Consider the following 24,818-nt stretch of genomic DNA (forward strand, 5'->3'; position numbering starts at 1 on the left):
TCATTTGGAAATGTGGCAGAAGCTAGATTTTTCAGATGAATTATCTGTTGAACTGCATCCCAATCAACACAAATACTGCAGACCTATTGGAACCCGCATAGACCCAAGACTCTCATAGAAATCAGTCAAGGTTGGTGAAGAAAAAATCATGGTTTGGGGTTACATCTGTAGAGTGGATGGCAACATCAACAGTTTGAGGTATCAAGACATTTGTGCTGCCCGTTACATTACAAACCACAGAAGAGGGCAAATTTTTCAGCAGGATAGCGCCTCTCCTCATACTTCAGCCTCCACATCAAAGTTCCCGAAAGAAAAGAAGGTCAAGGATTGGCCAGACCAGTCACCAGACAATGAACATTATTAAGCTTGTCTGGGGTAAGATTAAGGAGGAGGCATTGAAGATGAATCCAAAGAATCTTGATGAACTCTGGGAGTCTTGCAAGAACGCTTTCTTTGTCATTTCAGATGACTTTATTAATATATAAGTTATTTGAGTCATTGCAGAGATGTATGGATGCAGTCATCCAAGCTCACAATATTCACAATGTTAATTATTTTCCCACTGCACCATGACTTTATATTCTATACTGTACATTATTTATAAGTGACAAGACTTTTAAGCAAAGTCAGACCTAACTGTACTAATTAAATAATTAAATTCAAGTATGTAATCTAGAGGACTTTGCCTTTCATATAAGTCACTTCTGATACCGAATGATCCACTAGAAGACATGACTTTTGTCAGGTAGTGTAGTACATCATATATAGATGTTTACTGTAGATTAGACAGACATATTCACAGATTTAAACCTTTTGAAATGCAAAACTAAAAAGAATCTCCCACACTTGAGCTATTGTGAACACTGCAAAAACACAAACACTATAGTATTCCTGCAATACTATAAACTTATGCAAACTAAACTGATGCAGATCATTTCATGTTATACTGCTGCCAGTTCAGTATGTCTATTAGTTCATCACTTTATTCAGTAGTTCAGATAATCAGCATCTCTGACCTTTATTATCGATCCGTTTAAACACTTGCTACTATAAAATCATTGCAGTGGAAGTTTGGAACACTGATGAGCTGAATTAAAACAAAAATTTGGATTTCTCGCCGGTCGACTGTTGCATTTGTGTTTTCCAGACTTCTCATTACCCTGCAGAAGTCACTTCTCTCATCAAGAGTCTATGTAAATCTTCCACTGCTTTATTAAACTGACAAGCAGCACATAAGCTGGAAAACACACACACACACACAGTCCAAGAGATGATTAAAGACAGGAAGAGGAGGAGTCAGTGATGAAGAACAGAATGATGATGTCTCATTAGCACATGTCAGTAGAGGAGATCATTTGGCGGATGAGAAACCCTTGCTGAATAATGATTGTACGTTTGCTAAAGATAGAACTGTTTATTACTGATTGAAGGGTAGATGATCAACAGTCCACAGAGGGAGACAGAAAGACTAAGGAAATGTTCTTCTTTCAATCTACTGCAAAAAAAAGTGGTTCTCCCTCAGAAAATCCAAGATAGGCGACTTTTTGTTTAGTAGAGCTTTATAGATATTTTAATATTATATATATTTATATTTATTTGTTTATATATATATATATATATATATATATATATATATATATATATATATATATATATATATATATATATATATATATATATATATATATATATATATATATATATATATATATATATATATATACACACACATATACAGGGGGAAACAAAAAAGAAAGGTATAGTTCACCCAAAAACTAAAATTGCCCACACTAGAGTGGTTCTAAAGTTTTGTGAGGTCTGATAAACACACAACAACACATTATGAAGACTTTTTGGTTGGAAATAACATCCTTTAACATCCATAGAAGGAACAAACAATAGTGTTTATCTTGCTTTTGTGTTCAACAGAACTCAAACAGGTTTGGAACAAGTGGAGGATTTAACTTTAGGGTCAACTTTCTCTTTATACATGGCTACTAATGGTATATAAAGAAATATTTAGTCTATACACTGTAAAAAATGAATCTTGAGGCTTGTAATTTTCATTAAAAAATTAATGTGGTCATTAAAAATAATGAGCATATTTTCTTTTAAAAAATTGATATTCTGGATTTATTATAAAATATTAAGAAGATTTCGCTAATATAACTAAGATTTTAATTTTACTTATTTTTTAAGCAAACTAGTGCAATTATTAAGCTTAATTTGAGAAACCAGTTAAGCTAATAAAATTGAGGAAAGATGGCTTCACGTTTATTTTAAGAAAATTCACTCAATTATGTGGATTTGATTGAGATGTTTGTATTTGAATCTCAACAACGGCAGTGATCAGACGACATTTTGAAGGAGCAGATCAACAGCGAGCATGTTAAGAGGTAAGCATTAACAGTTTATCATTTTATTGTCTTAAATAGCCTAAGCTCTTTCAGGAAAGACACATGCTGTTCAAACTTGTTCAGGAGCTTAGTTTTTGCCATATGATGTATATAGGGATACACGGGTATTTTTAACCACCCATTCCTATTTGAAATTGATTTGCTTCAATGTTCATTCTGAATTATATAATGAAGTTGAACAAATTATTTGCATCGTAATATTTAACAGCAATGATCAGGCAACAGTTAAGCAGACGAACAACAGTGAGCTTGTTAAGTGGTAAATCTAAGCTAAGCTAAGTTAGCTAGCTATTCAATGGGGTTTATGTACAGCTAGTGCTTTTCCATTTCATAAGGTTCCTTTTACAGCATTGCTGTTGTAATGTAATGAACTGTTTATATATAATACTGTACATAAATACTAATATTTGTTTGCTTCATTTTTCAGTTTAATGAAGAAAACGTTTGCAGAGTTTTCCCACTAAAGAGGAGCAGTTTATTGAGGCAGATTTTGATAAAGAGAATGGGTGCCATACATCAGGTATTTTTAATAATATTATTTGTGTATTATTAATATTATTACTAATTTCTACACTTTTTTGCATCAGACCTCACATTAAATCAGGGATGAATCGAGAGATGTCGTCCTCTGTTGCTGGTCTATCTGTATGAATAGGAGGAAGAGCTCATCCAGGAGTGCAATGTAAGTGTCTCAAACTGTTTCAGATATTTATGATCCTCCGAAAATTGCATTTTATATTTTTGCATGCTTACAAAAAAATATATAGCTCAAGCATTACACTGTTGAATGCACTATTCCTTGTACAAACATGGTATGTTTTTATAAATGTCTGTACACTAGTATACATTTAAACACCCTGTCCATTATAAGTCAAAAAACTTGTGTATTTGTGTCAGTCAGCAACATCTACTCAAACATTATGAAGAATTACTGTTCACAGATATAAAAAGAAATGGTTTATTTCATTAATATATTTCCTTAATGTGTTTTAGTAAACCTTAAACATTTGAAATGTACAACTGCATAATTTCAATATAATAAATGTAAATGTTTATTTTACAGTGTGGGAATGCACAGAGAATTGCTGTCTGTCAGAGGGATGACCAACCATGAGGACTTGTGCATTGTCTTGGAGGATAAGTGAGTCATGGCTAGCCTGGAAAATCTAGAATCGCTGAACTGGATTTATACAAATATTCCACAAATTAAAATCACTTACAAAGAAACGAATATTAAGTTTGCAATACACAAATTCTGTCAAATTTTGTCTAAAATGTGACTATTCCTACAAAGGAAAGTTGACAGGTCAGTTTTTTCCATGACATGGATAAAGGAATTTTTATCAGAGATTAACATTGCTGTAAATTTTACATAGATTTGTTTAACATATTGTACCATTTTGTTATCAGTGTAACATGTAATAAAATGATATTTGGCCTAAATGTATTGTGTATGTATTTCATTATACATTAAATATTTTACATTTTATGAATGAGTAATTTTCAGTAATAAATTTGAGTAAATGGTGATTTATTTGCATATATTATAAAAGCACATTCCACTAATAATATTAAAATCATCATCTATCACTTAAAAAAACTAGTCATTTTCACATGATTCTTTCAAGTGGTTTTTGCTAAAAAAAAATCAAGTCTTGAAATTTACTTAAAAATAATACGTGCAATAGTGTTACCACAATTTTTTTTTGTAAATAGCACATAAGATTTTTTACAGTGTACAACTAAAACTCTACATTACATTTAATTCATTACATTATATTTAATTCACAGTCTTTACAAATGGTGCTGGATGCATTTGTAACTGTCTATAGAGTGCTATTATTTTTGCATAATGATAAATGCAGGGTTGTAAACGTAAGTTGCGCATGAGCTAACACTGTCTTTTTACAACAGAAAGGGAGGACGTGTGTTGTAACTTGTATTATTCATCAAAATGATTTGTCTTCAATGCTGCAACCTTCATATAAAAAGTTGTACATGAAGAGTACTCGCATAAACCCTCTTCGATTTGTTTATAGACCCCAATTCAGGAAACCTTACTCTGGATCACAGGTGTCAAGTCCAGTTCCTGGGCCCCAGCTCTGCACAGTTTAGTTCCAACTTTGCTTCAACATACTTACCTGTAGGTTTCAAACAAGCCTGAAGGACTTAATTAGTTTGATCAGGTGTGTCTAATTAGGGTTGGAACTAAACTGTGCAGAGCGGCGGCCCTTCAGGAACTGAGTTTGACACCTGTGCTCTAGATCTAAATGACAACTATTGGTCATAGGATGGTAAATATTCGATTTACGATTCAAATGTGTGTTGTTGTTGTTTTGGAATGTGAAATCAATGGAGAATGTTTAATCCTGTTGCTCTTCTTTTTGTTGTTGTTGACCTCTGAGATCACTCACCCACTGACTGACTTTGTTTTCATTTTTGTTTTGTTGAAATTACTAAACTTATCCACTTTTTTGGCTTATTAAATGTTTGTTTTTATTAAAGTTTTGCTCTAAAGTTGTTTTGTCTTTTTGGTAAAATTTTTGTAGAAATTTTCTGGTGCTTTATGGTGTTTTCTTTATGATGCTTTTGGTGTTTGTTTATGTTTATTGTTTGGTGTTTGTTTTTCTTTATGGTGTTTTCTGGTGTATTTTATGGTGCTCCACCGGAAAAAGGTGGTTTGCCATCTCCAGGTCGGAGGAAAGTCCTCACCCCAGGTGGAGGAGTTTAAGTATCTCAGGGTTTTGTTAACGAGTGAGGGAAGGATGGAACGTGAGATTGACAGGCGGATTGGTGCAGTGGCAGAAGTAATGCGGTCAATGTACCGGTCCGTTGTGGTGAAGAAGGAGCTGAGCCGAAAGGCAAAGCTCTCGATTTACCGGTCAATCTACGTTCCTAATCTCACCTATGGTCATGAGCTTTGGGTCATGACTGAAGCTCTCGGATACAAGTGGCCAAAATGAGTTTCCTTCGAAGAGTGGCAGGGCGCACTCTTATGGATCGGGTGAGGAGCTCTGACACCCGGGCGGAGCTAGGAGTAGAGCCGCTGCTCCTCTACATCGAGAGAAGTCAGCTGGGGTGGCTCGGGCATCTGTTTCGGATGCCTCCTGGACGCCTACCTAGGGAGGTGTTCCAGGCATGTCCCACCGGGAGGAGGCCTCAGGGAAGACCCAGGACACGCTGGAGGGACTATGTCTCTAGGCTGGCCTGGGAACGCCTCGGGATCCCCCCGGAGGAGCTGGATGAAGTGTCGGGGGAGAGGGCAGTCTGGGGTTCTCTCCTAAGACTACTGCCCCCACGACCCGGCCCCAGAAAAGCGGCAGAAAATGAATGAATTTATAAAATTATCTTTTGTTATGACGATTTATTGAAAATTTACTTTTTGTTTATGCCTTGATTTTAGTTCAAGATATTTGATGAAGTTTTCTTGTATTTTGTTGAAGTTTCTTTTAAGTTAAAGTTTTGTTCTTGTAAAGTTTTATTTTTGTTGATTTTTTTTTTTTTTTTTTTAGTTATTTTTAGTTGTTAAAGTTTTTGATGTTATAAGGTTGATCATCCACTAGTTGTAGATATTGTAAGTTAGAGAAACGTTTTTTTTAAAGATGGTTTTTTTTAACCATCAAAATAAGTCTTTTCATTCAAGAATCGTTCATTTCTTATCATTTTGTTGTCTTGAAAAATATAACATGGATAAAAAAAATGAATTTACTGAAGGTTTAAATGATTAGATGACATTTTGACATTATTATAGATCCTTTTCACATTCCCAGGTTTCTCAGCAGCAGAAGTCATCATAGTTGTGTAAACTCATAGGTAAACTTGGAGCGCAGTGAATGGGAGAGTACAACAAATGATTTTTTTGCAATCCTATTTGCTAAAATAGTAAACGAAAAATGCCACGATCGTGTTATCAAGGTGTTCTGAAAAAGGGGAAAAATAGACTGCAGCCAGAGGAGAAACTTCTGACATCAAATTTACTCTCAGCTCCTTAGACGCTCCATTACAAACACCTCGTATAAGCTGTAATTTGACACAAATATGATAAAATACATTCATAAATGCAAATAAAAGTTCATAAGTTTACAAAAAAAATCTAAATATGAAACATTTTTTTAAGATTATGATGACCGTTAAACGCGTCATAACAGTCTTGTGAAAAGGTTGCATTATCATCATTATTATTAAATCCGTAATTGCATTTTTTTTATTCTATTAACATCTGCTTTAAATGCTTATGAATCTTTTAAACTCATGTCTCTTCCTGCTGTTTGGTTTAATGTGAATTGGAAAAGAAAGAGGGTAACCATTTATTACCTGTCCTGTTTTCCACAGATCAGCCACTGCGAGGTTGCTATGGGAGACAATGCTGGTTGCTAAGCAAAAAGAGGCTGTGATAGAAGTGAGGAGGCAACTGGTGGAAGCAGCCAGCAAAGAGAACCTGCCAATCAAAATGAGTCTGGGTAAGGCCAAGCCTACATATACAGATCACACTCACAGAAAAACAATGAGAAATATTGCTGATATTCAGTAATGTCATGATAATGAACATGCCTAATATTGTTATTGTTGTTTATTATTAACGTTTAGAATCACTTTTAAGAATATTCCAGTTATTCACATTGATGATAATAACTGCACCAATTGCTTAAAGACTTACAAGTCGATGTATTTTCAAATATAACCATTTTCATTTTACTCTGGGCTTGTTTGCTGTATTGATTGAAAGAATTCTGATTTCTTATATAGGCCTATTGATAGTTAACACTAAACAATAAAGCTCTTTGTTAGCATTAGTTAATTAAATGAATCTGATAATGGCAATTACTTGTAAAGCATTTATTGATCTTAGGTAATGTTTAATAACTTATTAACATCAAAACGTGTAACTTTTTATGTTTATGAAAGCTTATGACTAATCAAGGGTTTGATTTAAAACAAAGGGTTTGAGCTATAACAAATGTAGCATGTTCTTACTGTTGATTCTAGTTAATGCAGTAATAATGTTTACTAATAAGAGCTTCTTGTAAAATGTCACCCATTCTACCTTTATGATTTTTATTACAATTTTAAACCATTCATTTATATATAAATATTTATGTTTAATAAAGCAATACACAGCAATAAAAATATTATAACATATTTTTAGATTACATATGTTATTATGCAGTTATTAATATGACAGTATCAAGGTTTCTAATATAGCAGTCATTGCTGAAGCTTTTAACATGATCACGATGACGGATTTGACATTGAATGCTATTTTGCGTTCAATGCCAAATTTGTTATTGTGATCATGTTAAAAGCTTCAGCAAGTACTGCTATACAAAATATCTTGATACTGTTATATTTCCATACATGAGACACTTTCTCAAATATACCTATCCACTATAGACATTACAAACATGCCACAGGATTGTTGACGCATGGAAAGGGAAAATCTAGAAGCTTCAGAAATCCAGAGTTGATGTTTAATCAGCAAAGGTAAATTTACCCCGAAACAACAGTGATGGGATGAACTTTAAATTGCAGCCTGAATGAAAATTAGGCCTTCTGCCCAAACTAGAGCCTCCTGCAGCTTTACAGAATCTTCTTTTGCGTTTGCTGGAGGTTTTTTTTCATGTCTTTTTGGTATGTGCGTGTTTTTATGACATGTAAGGACACAAGATCGGATAATGACACGTATTACCAGGGGAAGGTGACTTATGAAGACATTGACCCACCATATAACCATTTTTCAAAGGGCTTTTCAATTATACAGAAAGTTTTTATACAGTTTTCACTTTCTTATTATAGGTTTTTTTTAATGAGAGAAAGTAAAAATGCAAAAAGGTTTTCTTTAAGGGTTAGGGTTGGTTGTAGGGTGATGGGTTCGTACAGGTGCTGGAAATCCTTGAAAATGCATGAATTTTAAAGTAGTGTTTTCAGGCTTAGATTTTGGATAAAGTGCTTGAAACTGCATGAAAATGTAGTCAATTTGCTTTTAGAATAATTTATGCTACTGAATAGGTGATAATTATTAACTATTCAAATCAAATAAAAATATATTTTTGCTTTTTGAATAAAATGAAAACTCTGGAGACTCTGCATGCAGTGCAACTGCTTGTTTTTTTTTTATCTGCATTCTTTGAAATTAAAATAAATATTTAAGATGAAAGATGCATGAAATACTCATATAAGATGGAAGTAAATGACATGTACTGTAAGAGAGTAAATGGCAGGTAATTTAATGTTGGTCTTATATACTGTAAATGCCAGGGGTCACCAATCTCGGTCCTGGAGGGCCGGTGTCCCTGCAGAGTTTAGCTCCAACTTGCCTTAACACACCTGGCTGGATGTTTTAAGTATACCTAGTAAGACCTTGATTAGCTTGTTCAGGTGTGTTTGATTAGAGTTGGAGCTAAAATCTGTAGGGCACCGGCCCTCCAGGAACAAGTTTGGTGACCCCTGGTATATGCTATACTATATTAATACTATATAAATTTTCTATCGGCTCAGTCCCTTATTTATCAGGGGTCGCCACAGCATTATGAACCGGCAACTATTCCAGCATATGTTTTACGCAGCGGATGCCCTTCCAGCCTCAACCCAGTACTGGGAAACACTCTCATATTCACACTCATACACTAAGGCCATTTTTTTATAACCCAATTCGCATGGTTTTCCTCTGCACACAGGAGAACATGCAAACTCCACTCACAAATGCCAACTGGCCCAGCTGGGACTCGAACCAGCGACCTTCTTAATGTGAGGCGACAGTGCTAACCACTGAGCCACCATGCCCTATACTATACTATACAATACTATATTATACTATACTATACAATACTATACTATACGATACTATACTATGCTATACTATAGCAAATAGCATGCATGCGTGTACTGTATCTATATATGTATGCATATGTAAATGTGTAATTTTTTACACTTGTAAAGTTCCTTACAAGTTTGAAAATGCACATTGGAAGTGTCTATGGAATGTCCCCACATTTCACAAAACAAGTGTGTGTGTGCGTGATGCTGCAGAGTATTTTGTAACAAGACAAAGGTGTCTATTCAAAATGTCTTGCTAAAGATTTTACATCAAGAGCCATGACAAACCCAGTGGGAGAGAGAGAGAGAGTTTTAAAGACAGAAGAGAAGAAAAGAGGAGAAAGAATGATAGCAGTTAGCAGGATTTAGTCTTTTTAAATCAAAGATCCACAGCTCCCCCTTCAGACAGTAAGCTGCACTATACGAAACGCACATCTGGCCACTGAGGAAATAGGAACCTCATGTGGTCTCATATGCGTGCACACACACACACATGATCCAGAGGTGCTCTGCTGTGCGTAAGTTGAGCAATATAGTCTGAAATGAGGGGTAAAAATACTCACAGGCATGAAAGACGTTCACCAAGTTCTTAAACACACAAACACAATACCTGTAATCAGACTGAATAGTATGTTAGAGCTAAATAGGAGTAAAAGTTTGTGTGGAAAAAAGGTTTGACTGATTCTGCAGTTGATTTAGTTTTGCATATTTTTAACAGGCTTGTGTGCCGGTTCACCAGCAGTTTTAATGTGATTGGTTTTCTGTGTGTTTTGTTTGTTTGTTTGTTTGTTTGTTTTTTTGTTACTTTAGCAGTTATAAAACCCTTCGCAGACAGTTAACAAACAATGTCAGTTTTAAAGCAGATTTTATTTTACAGTGTTGCCACATATGTGGTTGTAGTACAGCAGTTCTACATCTCTAATCCTACACAATACCTAAACCCAACTACTAAGCAGATCTAATAATTAGTTTGAAGTTGAACTCTTAATGATTTGTTAATAGTGGTAATTGTACCTTAAAATAAAATTGTGTTTGCATCAGTCTAACAGCACACAGTTAACTTGAATACGAATACCAAACACACACACACCCTAAGTGACAGGAGACCGCTTATTGGAACGTAACCTCTAAATCAGAGATGCCCAAACTAGGGCCTGCGGGCCAAAGTTGGTCTATGGTAATCTTTGATTTGGCCCACCATTCCATCTGACAAGGGAGGGAGAATGATGGGAATGGTTTTGAGGTTTCAATGTTAATAAAACCTGTTATTTGTTTGTTATATTGTTAGGCTGCAAAAAAAAAAAAGCTAACTGAAATGTTTCAATGGAAATGCTGTAGCTTAGTTCAAAATGTACATTGGTGAGCAAATCAAGGCAAAGGCAGATTCTGCTTGACTAGTGTATTCAGCATTGAACTTCACTGTGTTGTAGACCATTTTGAGGGATGTAAACAAAAACACCGGTCCCTGTTTTTTCCTGTTTTACATTTTTAATTTCTATAGCTTCCGAGAATCCAAAAGGAGCTCATTATGATAGCTGTTTTAACATTAGGTTATGATTGAATTGCCTCTTAAGCAGGGAATGTTCATGGGCCCATGGCATCACCACACTGAAATGGTCTATAAATGTGATTGTTTATGTTTTTATTGCAATAATTTCTAATTTAAAAAGTTATACTGCATTAGTTGATGCAATTCAACATGATGTTTTCAATTCATTTTTAAATATTAAGAAATAAATTAGGAAATTAGCCATGGTAACTAAATTTATCTTCTTGGCTTTCAATGATACCTGGTTTTTGGCCCTTCATACGAATAAGTTTGGGAACCCCTGCTCTAAATTGACTCAAACACTCACTGCAGGTCATTTTGATTATGGTGTGTCCAAAAAAAGATGATATTTTTGTTGTTTTTACATGTATTTGTTTGCAGAATTAACTGTCATTCTATAATAAAGCAAGTGCCTTTCTGGTTAGTGTGACAACATCCACATCTGTCTCTGCATGTTTGCTTAGGACAGATTGAGAATAGCATGATGCCAAGATGGGTTTGTATTGCTAAACACAGCCCTAATTCAACAACACATGGGACGATTCTTCTAAAACACACACACACACACACACACACACACACGCACTCTCTCTTACAGTACAGAAACTATAGCCAACCTTTCTCACTGGATCACAGTTATTTCCTGATCGCCAAGCCAACAGAACTTTTACAGTGCCAGAACAATCATACTGCGTATCAAACAGAACAAGCTGCACACTCACACACACACACACACACACATGCTGTATTTTTGCAATGCAGTCACAGCTGTTATAGATTTAGTTTTTGCTTCATCTCGTAGCATCAGATGCATTATTCTGATGGGCTGTTGTAAAATATGAGTGTGTGTGCTCTGGTGGTCTTTAGTTTTGTGTGTGTGTGTGAACTCTGGTGGTCTTTTTGGCTGCATGTGTGAACGTGAATTTGCTTGTGTGCGTGTATGCACTGTGGGTCATTGGTTCCTAGTGTGTGTTTGTGTATATTCAGGCCTTATTTCATGGTCATGTGATAGTTAGTCCTCCAGGTTTTGGTTTGTCTGTAACTCTCTCTTTCTCTCTCTCTCTCTCTCTGTCTTTCTCTTTTTCATGCTGTGGCACATTATGCTGAGTGATTCTTTGGTATTTTGCTAGAGCTTTCTAAAGCTGACTCAATAGCCCTTTTCAGTCTTTGGATATTTCTGGAACAAAATTCATTTTCTCAACATTATTTTATGTGCTGGCAAAATCCGATTGGTCTTTCTAGACAGTGCCACCATTTTCCTTAACCCAGCCACCCACAGAATGTGGCCATAGACATCAGAGGACGGCATTTCTCCTGATTCATTGCATACAAATGAGCTGGCAACGAGTTCATTATTGAGAAAAAGGCTTTATGGGGTTAGCGGTTCTGACTTTTTGGATTAGCCCAACTGTCTTTTTGTTTTAGAGGTTGTCAAACAGTTTTCGTATGCCTCTGCTCTCTGCCCTGCAGAGATTTTTTGGCAATTAGCTTGCAGTAGTTGGAGAAGATTCTAGACCCATAAACTAAAGCATATCCAGACTTGCACATCCAGATATAACTGCAGTTCTGGAGGTCAGTGTCCACCTCATGCATACTGAAGTGCAAATAACTTAATTCTAAATGTCTTATTAGCATTTATGATTTCATCAAGTTCTCGTTTTAAACAGAATATTCAGAATTCCCACACTGTAAAAAAAATCTTGGTTGCCTTATTTTTAAGCTGAATCAAATTAAACTTCTGAGTACATTGGACTTGTATTATGTTAAACTGACTTAAAACTGCTTGCGTCACTTATAAAACTAAGTTAGAACATGATTAACTTAGTTTAATAAATTACAATGAACTAAAAACATATGAGTTCAGATTCAAAAACCTCTAAACCTCTGAAATTTCTATTGAAAATGAACATTTTTCTCAGCCTTCTTTGTTTATTTTAAGATATTTAACTCTAAAGACCAGGAAAAGGACTTATTCTTTGCCATTAAAGTGATGTTACTGAACAAATACACAGGAGCCTGATAAAAATGCTCATTTTAGAGGAAAATTTCAGATGGCATTTAGAGGTTTTTGCATCTAAACACTTCATATGTTATCATGACTAATTGATTATATCATTTTTACTATGCATGAATGTAAATGATTTTCGAGCATAACAGTTACAAAATGCCAAAAGATTTGTGTGTTTGTGCATTTTGGGCTGTAAAGAGTTTGGAATCATCATGTGATTCTGTCATCTCAAGAAAATGACCCTCAGGAGAACTGCAGGGCTCTGTGCTTGGACCGCCAATGATTCAATCTTCTATCGTGTAACCGCCCTCTGGATGTCTGCCTGATTTTTGCTGTTGGTGCGTGGCTTGCTCTAGTAAGTTTCAAGCCAACTTTCATTCTGTGTGCACTCTTCTTGTCGTGTGTGTGTGTGTGTGCATTTGGCTGGGCTAAAGCAAACATTGGCTGCATTGGAGCACAGGGTATACTCCCACATCTGGTCCTGGTTCATAGCATCAACATGGCGAAGTGGCTTTATGTGTGAATGTGAACCCAGTCCACCCCCCTCATACCCTCAAAATTTGTAGGTCGAAAAGATGCCTCCCCCCAACTCCTGCCCCTTTATTTCACCTCCATTTTGGTTTTTGTTTTCCAACTTTAGCTTCAGAAATTTAAACATCTGTTAATATACACTCACTGGCCGCTTTATTAGGTACACCTTAGTAGTACTGGGTTGGACCTCTTTTGCCTTTAAAACTGCCTTAATCCTTTGTGGCATAGATTCAACAGGGTACTGGAAATGTTCCTCAGAGATTTTGGTTCGTATTGACATGATAGCATCATGCAGTTTCTGCAGATATGTCGGCTGCACATCCATGATGCGAATCTATAGTTCCACCACATCCCAAAGGTGCTCTATTGGATTGATATCTGGTGACTGTGGAGGCCATTTGAGTACAGTGAACTCATTGTCATGTTCAAGAAACCAGTCTGAGATGATTCGCGCTTTACGACATGGCGTGTTATCCTGGTGGATGTAGCCATCAGAAGATGGGTACACTGTGGTCATAAAGGGACATGGTCAACAATACTCAGGTAGGCTGTTGCATTGACACAATGCTCAGTTGGTACTAATGAGCCCAAAGTGTGCCAAGAAAATATCCCCCACACCATTACACCACTACCACCAGCCTAAACCGTTGATACAAGGCAGGATGGATCCATGCTTGCATGTTGTTGAGACCAAATTCTGACCCTACTATCCAAATGTCGCAGCAGAAATCGAGACTCACTTGACCAGGCAACGTTTTTCCAATCTTCTATCGTCCAATTGTGGTGAGCCTGTGTGAATTGTAACTTCAGTTTTCTGTTCTTAGCTGACTGGAGTGGCACCCGGTGTGGTCTTCTGCTGCTTTAGCCCATCAGCCTCAAGGTTGTACATGTTGTGTGTTCAGAGATGCTATTTTGCATACCTTGGTTATAACGAGTGGTTATTTGAGTTACTGTTGCCTTTCTATCAGCTCAAACCAGTCTGGCCATTCTCCTCTGACCTCTGTCATCAATAAGGCATTTGTACCGACAGAACTGCCACTCATTGGATCTTTTCTCTTTTTCAAACACTAGAGATGGTTGTGTGTGAAAATCCCATTAGATCAGCAGTTTCTGAAATACTCAGACCAGCCAGTCTGGCACCAACAGGGCCAGATTAACCAATGGGCATTATGGGCATAGGCCCAGGGGCCCGTGCGCATTTGGAGCCCCTGCGAGGGGGTGAAAAAAGCCGATTTTGTAGTGTCTATTTAGTCTAAGTGCAAATCGCATACCTCGTTGGAATGAGCTAGTTGAGTGATTCCCGCCCGTCACTGTGTGATTGACAGAGACAACATAACTAAAGAGAGCGGCAAACAGCAGCGTGAGTGGTGGAGCTCGTAAAGCGCATGGCAACGTGTTTTGACACAATCGATCATGAACCCGGTTCAAATCCAGCGTCTGATGAACTCATTCTTCTTTTTTCCCCCACTTCATATCAGATTTTACCTACTCTTCATCCCAAGGAAGACAAGTAGGAATCATTAATAAGTGTGTGTGTTATGGAAGACTCAGATTCATAGAACTAAACTGGATTGGAGAGGTGTTATATCCAAATCATATGCAATATAAGTTTGTAGAAGTTATACATTAAAAATACCCTTAAATATAAATTTTAGTACTGCTTCAATAAACCTGAACAAGTATATTAAAATCCATTACTTTTCACTAGTTGTATTAGTATTTTTTTTTCAAAGTGTGCTTTAAATGCTTTAAAAATAAGTTAAATCTTTGTAGACTAGAAATATATGTACTGTATATCATTTATATAAAAATGCGGGCAATACATTATAGATTAATTTTATTTAAAAATATTATATTAAATTTATTTTTTTATTCAACTATAGGGCTGCGGCCAGGTAGGGGGGGCTACAAGACATTGTGCCCAGGGACCTCTGAATTCTTAATCCGGGCCTGGGCACCAGCAATCATGCCACATTCAAAGTGCCTTAAATCACCTTTCCTCCCCATTCTGATGCTTGGTTTGAACTGCAGCAGATCGCCTTGACCATGACTACATGCCTAATTGCATTAAGTTGCTGCCATGTGATTGGCTGATTGGAAATTTACGTTAACGAGCAGTTGGACAAAGGAGATCAGTTTTCTATCACACTAACCAGTAAGTTAAAGGGGTTATGATGGATTGAGGTGCCAGATATCTCAGGTCATTATTTTGGTGGTCCGCTATAGACACTTTGTTGACTTGAAGCAACTTTATAGATGCTAGAACTACAGTACGTTAATAGCTCAATTGATTAGCATTTGTAGACTTTTAGGTTAGAGTTATTATTTGTAGAACTTGACGTACTTGCAGATTTAGTCAAAGTTGGTAATGTGTCTGTTGGGGAGCTTCAAAATAAAGTGTTAGAAGATAGCAAGCAGATGGTCTGCTAATACTCTTAATGTCTGTTTGTTCACATATAGTTTCGAATTTACTTGTTGTCAACTGAATGTCTCTGGAGGACCATCAATATAATGTGAAACTGAACTCTCTTTCCTGTCTTTGTAAGAGAACCCCAAGGTCAGCGAGGATGTGTTTCTATGTTGAAGTGTTTTCGGTTAAAACGTGCCAATGTAATAAATGAGCTCAGAAGAGGCTTGACCACATACAAACACTCTGAGTATGGGATACATCAGCCTCAATCACACATGCACTTATATTTTTGGCTTGTATCTCATACATGGGGTTGCATTACTAAGCAGTGTGTATATTATATCCATCATTCTCCCAGTCTCAACACACAGGGAGAAATTTAAGCATCCATGATGTGGTTTGGTTTGGTGGTGCGTTTGAACAGCAGTGTGCGTCCATAGTGGTCATTTTATGAAGGTAAAAATTCCCTTCCTCCCACGGTGTGTCTGTTTGGGTATTAATCTTAGTGAAACTCAGTTCATTCTTGCTTTGACTAGCATTGGGATGTCCAAATAATTATATTAAATCAGATCATGCAGGGAGTTTGGTTTTCTTGGTTTGTCTGATCTGACCCAAAAAGAAAATAATATATTTAGTCCCGGTTCGCTTAGCAGGCACACTGTCATCTTTCTTAAAAATCTGAACTTTTCAGAGAAAGAAAAACAGAACATATTGATCGTTCAAAACAATTCTCTCTGCTGGGCTTAATTACACTTGTTGTATGTGTGTCTATGAAGGTATTTTTATCAGCTGAGAACTTGTGAAAAGCTTATAAAATGTGTAATGGAGTCAAAACTGTGCCAATAATCCTCCTCTTATACACACAAACAAACACACAGAAATCTGCTGTAAGAAGACATGATTCCTGACACCTGGTTTAAGTTGTAATGAGCAACATCTAGAATAAGATGAGAAAAAACTTGACTTGAGAATACAATCCTTTTTTTTTTGTTAAACGCTTTTTAAAAATTTTGATGCTTGTTCAAACTAATTTAAAATGAGCTGAAACAACACAATTGTTGAGATTTTTGGGGAGGACAACCTATTTGTTTTATTTTTAAGTTAACTTAATTGACTTGTTTTGGGACAACTTGAATGAATTGTGTGGAGCCCTGAATTTTTTTGCAGTGCATCCATTTATCCACACTTATGTCCATCCATCCATCCATCCATCCATCCATTTATTCAAACTTATGTTCATTCATCCATCCATCCATCCATCCAAACTTATACCCATCCATCCAAACTTATACTCATCCATCCATCCATCCATCCATTTATCCAACCTTATGGTCATTCATCCATCCATTCATCCACTCATTTATCTAAACTTATGTCCATCCATCCTTTTATCCAAGCTTATGTCCATCCATCCATCCATCCAAACTTATACCCATCCATCCATCCTTTTATCCAAGCTTATGTCCATCCATCCATCCATCCATCCATCCATCCATCTATCCACCCATTTACCTAAACTTATGTCCATTCATCCTTTTATCCAAGCTTATGTCCATCCATCCATCCATTTATCCAAACTTGTCCATCCATCCATTTATCCAAACTTTTGTTCATCCATCCACCCATCCATTTATCCAAACTTATGTTCATTCATCCATCCACCCATTTATCCAAATGTATGTCCACACATCCATCCATCTATCCATCCATCCATCCATCCATCCACCCATTTATCCAAACTTATGTCTATCCATCCATTTATCCAAACGGATATCCATCCATCCATCCATCCATTTATCCAAACTTATATCCATTCAACCATCCATCCATCCATCCATCCATCCAATAATCTTCTTCTCACACACAAACAAACAAACAGAAATCTGCTGTAAGAAGACGTGTTTCCTGACACCTGGTTTGAGTTGTTATGGGCAACATCTAGACTTAAGTGTTTTATTTTTAAGTTTATTAATTTATTAACTTAATTGATTTGTGTTGGGACAACATGAATGAATTGTGTGGAGCCCTGATTTTTTTTTTACAGTGCATCTTGTGACATCATGTTTGGATCTTTGGTACATGTTGCATTCATGTTGCAGTTGAACTTCACCAAACTTCATCTGGAATCGGGTGGTCTTGGTCTTCTTGTTTGATTTGTTTAACATAGATGTGAATCACTCTGAGCCAATTGTGAAAATGAGCTGGTTGAACAGAATGAATCATTCACAACCTTTAGATAGTTCACTCACAACTGTGTGTATGCATTTAGAATGATGTTGAGTCATTTCCTAATGTTGTGGAGTGGGGTTATAAGCATGAGTTGGACACACACTGATGAGACTGTTGTACAAGATGACTTGTGTGTTTACATTTACAACAGTGCGTGCCCAGTAAATGAGTGTGCTTTTAATGGATTTCCATTGATGGGGACTGATGATCATTTTCTCTTAAAAAAAAAGTTTGACATCAAAGATACAATAGAAGTTAAACACTGAATTAAGAATGACTACATGATGTTTCTGTGAAACTTCTGAATCCAGACAGCCAGAATGAGATGCTTATGTTTCTCTCTCTCTCACACACACACTCTGTCTTTTTTTTCTTCTCAGGCCGAGTTACAGCTGAACAGCTCTGTTCATATGTGCAGTTGTTTCGAGACAGTTGGGGGGCTCTGGAGAGTCACAGTGGGGTCCTACAGCTGGGACTGGCTGCTGCTCAAGCGCTCCGTCATCCTGATCTCCAGCGCTGGGATGCCTGCCTTGCTTTTGAGAGACTTCTCCTGCAGGTTAGCCATACAGTGCACTGATCTGTCAATAACAGGCTGTAGAGTTTTGATTTATCACATCCTGATGCAATGTGCTAGATATCTCCACTCTGAGAGTTGTGAGTGATTTCTGTAGGTCTCTTTTTTTACACTCCTTCTCTTTGTCTAGTGCAAACTATTCAGATGTTCATAGCTTTAAAGGACAATCAATATTTGCCAAATTGGCATCTTAAATCTCAGAAGGTCATCACAAATCATGTTAAACCAGTTAAATGCCCAAAAGTATCCATTGATTTTAAAGCAGGAGAATTTAATGAATACGTTCATACATATATTTGTTCTGAGGCAGTAATTCTGTAAAATTCCTGGAAGCTTAATGGATTTAAAAGGAGTGTATCCAGACATCCTTCTGTTCGTTAAACCATCCATTATTTCATCTATCTGTCCATTTATCCATCTATTTGTCTAACCACCTATTCATCATTACATATTTAATTCATGCATTTAGCTCTCCGTCATCCATATATACAGCCAGTCCTATCCATTATTCTGTCCATCTTGCTATCAATCCATCACCTGTCAATCCTTTTATCTAAAACTGTCCACCGACTCATTCTTCCACTCATCCATCATTACATATTTAATCCATGCATCCAGCTCTCCATCCATATATTCATCTATTCATCCAGCCAATACTGTCCATTATTCTGTCTATCCTTCTATCCATCAATTATTCATTAATCCATTTATCTCAAACTGTCCACCGACACATCCACCCAGCCAATACTGTCCATTATTCTGTATATCCTTTTATCCATCCATTATCCATCAATCCATTTATGTCAAACTGTCCACCGACACATCCATCCAGCCATCCATCCACCTGGGCAATCCTATTCATTATTCTGTCCATCCATTACCTATCAATCCATTATTATCCATCCATCCATTTGTCCAAACTTATGTCCATTCATTCATCCATTCATTTATTCAAACTTATGTCTATCCATCCATTTATCTATCCATTTATCCATCCATCCATCCATCCATCCATTTATCCATACTTATGTTCATCCATCCATCCATCCAAACTTATGTCCATCCATCCATCCATCCATCCATTTATCCATACTTATGTCCATCCATCCATCTATTTATCCAGACTTATGTCCATCCATCCATCGATCCATCCATCCATTTATGCATACTTATGTCCATCCATCCATCCGTCCATCCATCCATCTGCTTATCCATACTTATGTCTATCCATCCATCATCCATCCATCCATTTATCCAAACTTATGTCCATCCGTCCATTTATCCATACTTATGTCTCTCCGTCCATCCATCCATCCATCCTATTATCCAAACTTATGTCCATCCATCCATCCATCCGTTTATCCATACTTATGTTCATCCATCCATCTGTTTGTCCATACTTATATTCATCCATCTATCCATCCATCCATCCATCCATCCGTCCATCCATCCATCTGTTTATCCATACTTATGTCTATCCATCCATCATCCATCCATCCATTTATCCAAACTTATGTCCATCCATCCATTTATCCATACTTATGTCTGTCCGTCCATCCATCCTTCCATCCATTTATCCAAACTTATGTCAATCCATCCATCCGTTTATCCATACTTATGTTCATCCATCCATCTGTTTGTCCATACTTATATTCATCCATCTATCCATCCATCCATCCATCCATCCATCCATTTATCCAGACTTATGTCCATTCATCCATTCGTTTATTCATACTTATGTTCATCCATCCATTCATCCATTTATCCAGACTTGTCCATCCATCCATCCATTTATCCAGACTTATGTCCATTCATCCATCCGTTTATCCATACATATGTCCATCTATCCATCCATCCAAACTTATGTCCATCCATCCATTATTACATCCATTTATGTATAAATCCTCCTATCTAGTACCTTTCTTTTTATCTATCCATGGTCAGCTGATCATGAACCATGTTTTTGTCTTTGTTTGATTCTAAGAAGCTCTGTTATTCTGAGTTACAAAGGTTTATTATTGATTTTGATATCAAAGTTTCATTATTTTGAAAATCATAACAACAGTTGCTATACATATTGTTTTAACAAACTCAAATACATTTTAACAAAGCATTTATTTTTAATGTAATGTGTCCTGGTCACTTTTAACTTGGCGGTTTTGTTTTTCTGTTTGTACTGTGCTCTGTATAGTTTACTCTTGTGTCTGCAGGTGCAGCGAGTGAGTGAGTAAACAGTCTAAACAGCCTAACTGGCCACAGCTCTCAGTAAACACCCTCTGTTTGGCTTTGGGGAAAAACAGAGAGATTCTTTAAGCTTCACTAGAGTTTGGATCAGAGTGCTCCAGTGGGTTGTTTAGCTCTCCGAGGATGCAGAAGTGAAAGGAAATGCTTTCACTGAGGCCCGTCTGGGGCGGATATACGCGTGTGCATCACATCACAGGTCAAGGGTCAAATATGTTGAGGACAGAGGGAGTAAGGGAGACGTGGGTAGAGAGAAAGGACAGAGACCTTAATAGGAAATGTGGAAAAAATGCAAGCCAAGAGAGAGAAGAAAAGCCAAGTTCTTCAGAGAGATGTTTGGGGGAAACGGTTTTATTAGAGGGTTGAACTTATCAAAATATCTTAACCACCCTAGAACATGCTGAAAAAGCGTTCCAGACTAATATCCTCTTGCTCCTTCATTATTAGTTTTCACAGACTGTTTTTGATGGACTTTCTGGTTCCTGTGGCTGTAAAGAGATCAGCGGGAAAGCTCAGCCCATAGGAACTCATTAAAACAAATCAGGAAAAAACACGAGGCAGAAGCAGGCCAGACCAGCCGCATCAGCCAAACCGCCAAACAGCTAAACAGCAATCAGCACACAAGCATGTAAACCTTCAGCTCTCTAGTGGGCATCCTCACTCTGGGGGGAAAATAGAGGAAAGGTGTTTACTAACATGTAAAACATTATGCTAATCACTTTTTTGTGTCCAAGCTGTATAAAATAAGAACAGCACTATTTAATGACTTAATAAATAACTGAAATATGAATTATAATAAGAAAAAAGTTATTGACAGTGTTGAGGAGTAACTAGTTACATGTAACAGCGTTATGTAATTTAATTGCAAAATAAATGTAACAGTTTGTTACCGTTACTGAGAAAAAAATGTGTAATTAAATTACAGTTACTTATGAAAATGTTAAAGATTACAAATGGGGTTACATCTAAAAATGTTATTTACAAGTAGTGATGCAACTAGCTTTAACTAAATTTCCCAGTAGCATGGCAGCAGCGTCGCTACTTTCTAAAACCAATAGATTTTTCAGTAGTGAAGCTATTTTATTAGTCAAGTAGCACAGTTGCGTCCACACAAGCTACATTTACCGATCACGGATCAATAAGTGACGGCACCGGCGTTCACGGAGCTGTGAAGCCGGTGTCTAGCCGATGAATGTAAATCCATTTGATGGCGAGAATGATGATTTCTTCTTCTTCCTGTTTTTTTTTTTTGGTGGTCGACAACAAACATTTTGGTGCGTTGTTCCGTTGCTCAAAAACATAAGTATCACTGTTTCCACTAAATTGAGCATCAGGCATCGTTTTCAGAAGTGATGATAACATTAAGTGTTTCTTAAAGGGGTGGTCCACTACGATATCATATTTAAAACTTTAGTTGATGTGTAATGTACTGTAGCTGTGTGAACATAAACAACATCTCTGAATGCAATATGCTCAAAGTCAAATCAGCATTTTAGACTGATATATTAAAGATTTTTTATATATATATATATATTTTTTGTGTGTGATTATGTTGTGTGTGTGGAAAAAATTATGTTAAAGACTGCTATCGGAATATATTTCATGAAGCCCTGAATGGATCTTTGTCTCTTGAAGTTTGAGCACTCCATGAGCATAGTTGTCTTTGTGTGACCCAGCCTGTGTGCGTGTTTTATCCCAAAAGTTAATATTCAGTAATTATAAGGCTCTCTATGGGACATCAAATATCTGCATTCAGCCTTGAGCGTATCTTGTAGTTTCTGTTTGCACTCTAAACACTGGCCGTAACAGGATCCCTGACTTTCCCAAGGTAATTAATAAAATGAGCCCTTTTCCCTCCTCTTCACTATCTCCCCTTGTTTATTATATTTTGTTTTATTTTCCATTTATTATTTTCTTTCCCCCTCCAATATTTGCATGCTGGATTTCTGAAACCAGAGGCTGAAATTGTGTTATTGAAAACACTGGCATGAGACAGGCTTATTCTTCAGCTCTGCGGTTACCTCTCTCGCCCTCCTAGGGCGAAGTTCGGGAAAGCTAGACCGTGTTAATAATGGCACCCGTCCAGGCAGGCCTCACCCTGCTGCACTCAGTCTATAGCTCTGTTCTGAAAACTAGATGACCTTAACCGTCATAGATGCTCATTAGTCATCATAAGTTAAATATTGCATCACTCTCTCTGCATTAGCAACAGCACTAAAATAGTGCTCCTCGCTGTTCATTTTGAGTTCTTATTGTATAGTATTGAAGCACGTATATTGCATTTTTTCCTTAAAGTTGATTACAGTAGAGTTTGATGTTAGCTTGTTGCTAAGCTAATAACAAAGTCCCTTTAAGGCAAGTCATTTCACTCGGCGGCCATCTTTGAAATGCCTCTCGGGCAGTATGCTCGGGTATTCTGTTTGAATGGGGAAACATCAAATTCTCCAAAAGTACTTACCAAGCTTACGATTACATTTCATATTAGTAATCACCAATAAAATTAAACAACAACTGTATATTTAGTTTCATTTCTAAATGTTTGTATCACACAAATTTTTCAGAAACTCACGTCTGGTCTGAGCCCCTCCCCTGGAGTATTGTCATTCTATAGCGATCGCTGATTGGCTCCTGTACTAGAAGACTGGCTTTATTAGCCCTATAGCGATCGCTGATTGGCTCCTGTACTAGAAGACGGGCTTTATTAGCCCCTATAGCGATCACTGATTGGCTCCTGTACTAGAAGACAGGCTTTATTAGCCCTATAGCGATCGCTGATTGGCTCCTGTACTAGAAGACAGGCTTTATTAGCCCTATAGCGATCACTGATTGGCTCCTGTACTAGAATACGGGCTTTATTAACCCTATAGTGATCACTGATTGGCTCCTGTACTAGAAGACGGGCTTTATTAGCCCTATAGCGATCGCTGATTGGCTTCTGTAAGACTGGCTTTATTAGCCCTATAGCGATCACTGATTGGCTCCTGTACTAGAAGACAGGCTTTATTAGCCCTATGGCGATCACTGATTGGCTCCTGTACTAGAAGACAGGCTTTATTAGCCCTATAGCGATCGCTGATTGGCTCCTGTACTAGAAGACGGGCTTTATTAGCCCTATAGCGATCACTGATTGGCTCCTGTACTAGAAGACAGACTTTATTAGCCCTAAAGCAATCACCGATTAGCTCCTGTACTAGAAGGCGGGACTTCATTCATCATATTGACAGTTACACTTTTCCCCTTCAAAAGTATACGAGTGACATGTCTTGTTTATTCTATGGTCTTTGCTAATAACAAGGTAATCATCTAATCAATGTAATTCAATATGTATATATAAAAAATAATCTTAATTTTTCTTAATATGAACATTTTTGTCCATGTTCCAGTTCTATTTAGAGGTAAATGTTAATAGAATTTGATGTTGGCATGATGGCAAACAAAACATTGTTTTAATATTGTACATTGTAAATTGTCGAAAAAACGAAAAAAGGAAACTTGATGCAGTAAGAACTTTGAATTGGATCGACAACTGGTTTTAGTTCTTCTTAGTAACAATATTTTTCTTGCTGTGAGGCGACTGTGCTACCCTCTGCGCCACCGTGTCACCCTTCTTAGTACTTCTCCAATATATTTCCATTGAAAGCAACATATAAACAAGCTTGGTTTTCGATCGTCACATCACGCATGCGCAAATTACTTAAATATCAACAATCCTGTTCAACACAAAAATGTCTACTGTATGTAGAACACTCTGTTAAACATGTTGACATAACATTTTAGCGAATTTTGTTGTCATAACATATATTTTTATGTAGATCAATAGTTATTCACAGTTCTGAGTATGTATATGACAGAAAAAGTACAGTATGTTGAACAAATGGTGATTTTATTTTACAGTGTAATGACACAATACAAATGTAAACAAATAGTGTCCAAAATTGTGTCAAGTAGTACTTTAAAGTATTTCTGATGATGATGATTGAACTGTAGGCACTTATTGTATACAATACAATTGTATTTAATTTTAGGTTTGGTTTTAGTCCGCTACT

General features: G+C 36.8%; 1 protein-coding gene and 1 long non-coding RNA gene across 2 annotated transcripts in view; both read left to right on the top strand.

Annotated features, from left to right (window-relative positions):
• The window catches only part of scfd2 (sec1 family domain containing 2), a 227,306-nt gene that overhangs the window by 27,656 nt on the left and 174,832 nt on the right, over positions 1–24,818 (top strand). Inside the window, exons 3-4 of the mRNA XM_056481550.1 lie at positions 6,750–6,877; positions 18,338–18,513. Of these exons, the coding sequence (XP_056337525.1) occupies positions 6,750–6,877; positions 18,338–18,513 (304 nt within the window). The remainder of the gene's footprint in view (positions 1–6,749; positions 6,878–18,337; positions 18,514–24,818) is intronic.
• Positions 2,336–3,088, top strand: LOC130248036 (uncharacterized). Its single transcript, XR_008839592.1, has 3 exons — positions 2,336–2,396; positions 2,845–2,937; positions 3,005–3,088. It is a non-coding gene; the product is annotated as an uncharacterized LOC130248036 (long non-coding RNA).

The sequence above is a fragment of the Danio aesculapii genome, chromosome 20 (assembly GCF_903798145.1).
Source record: "Danio aesculapii chromosome 20, fDanAes4.1, whole genome shotgun sequence".
NCBI lineage: Eukaryota > Metazoa > Chordata > Actinopteri > Cypriniformes > Danionidae > Danio > Danio aesculapii.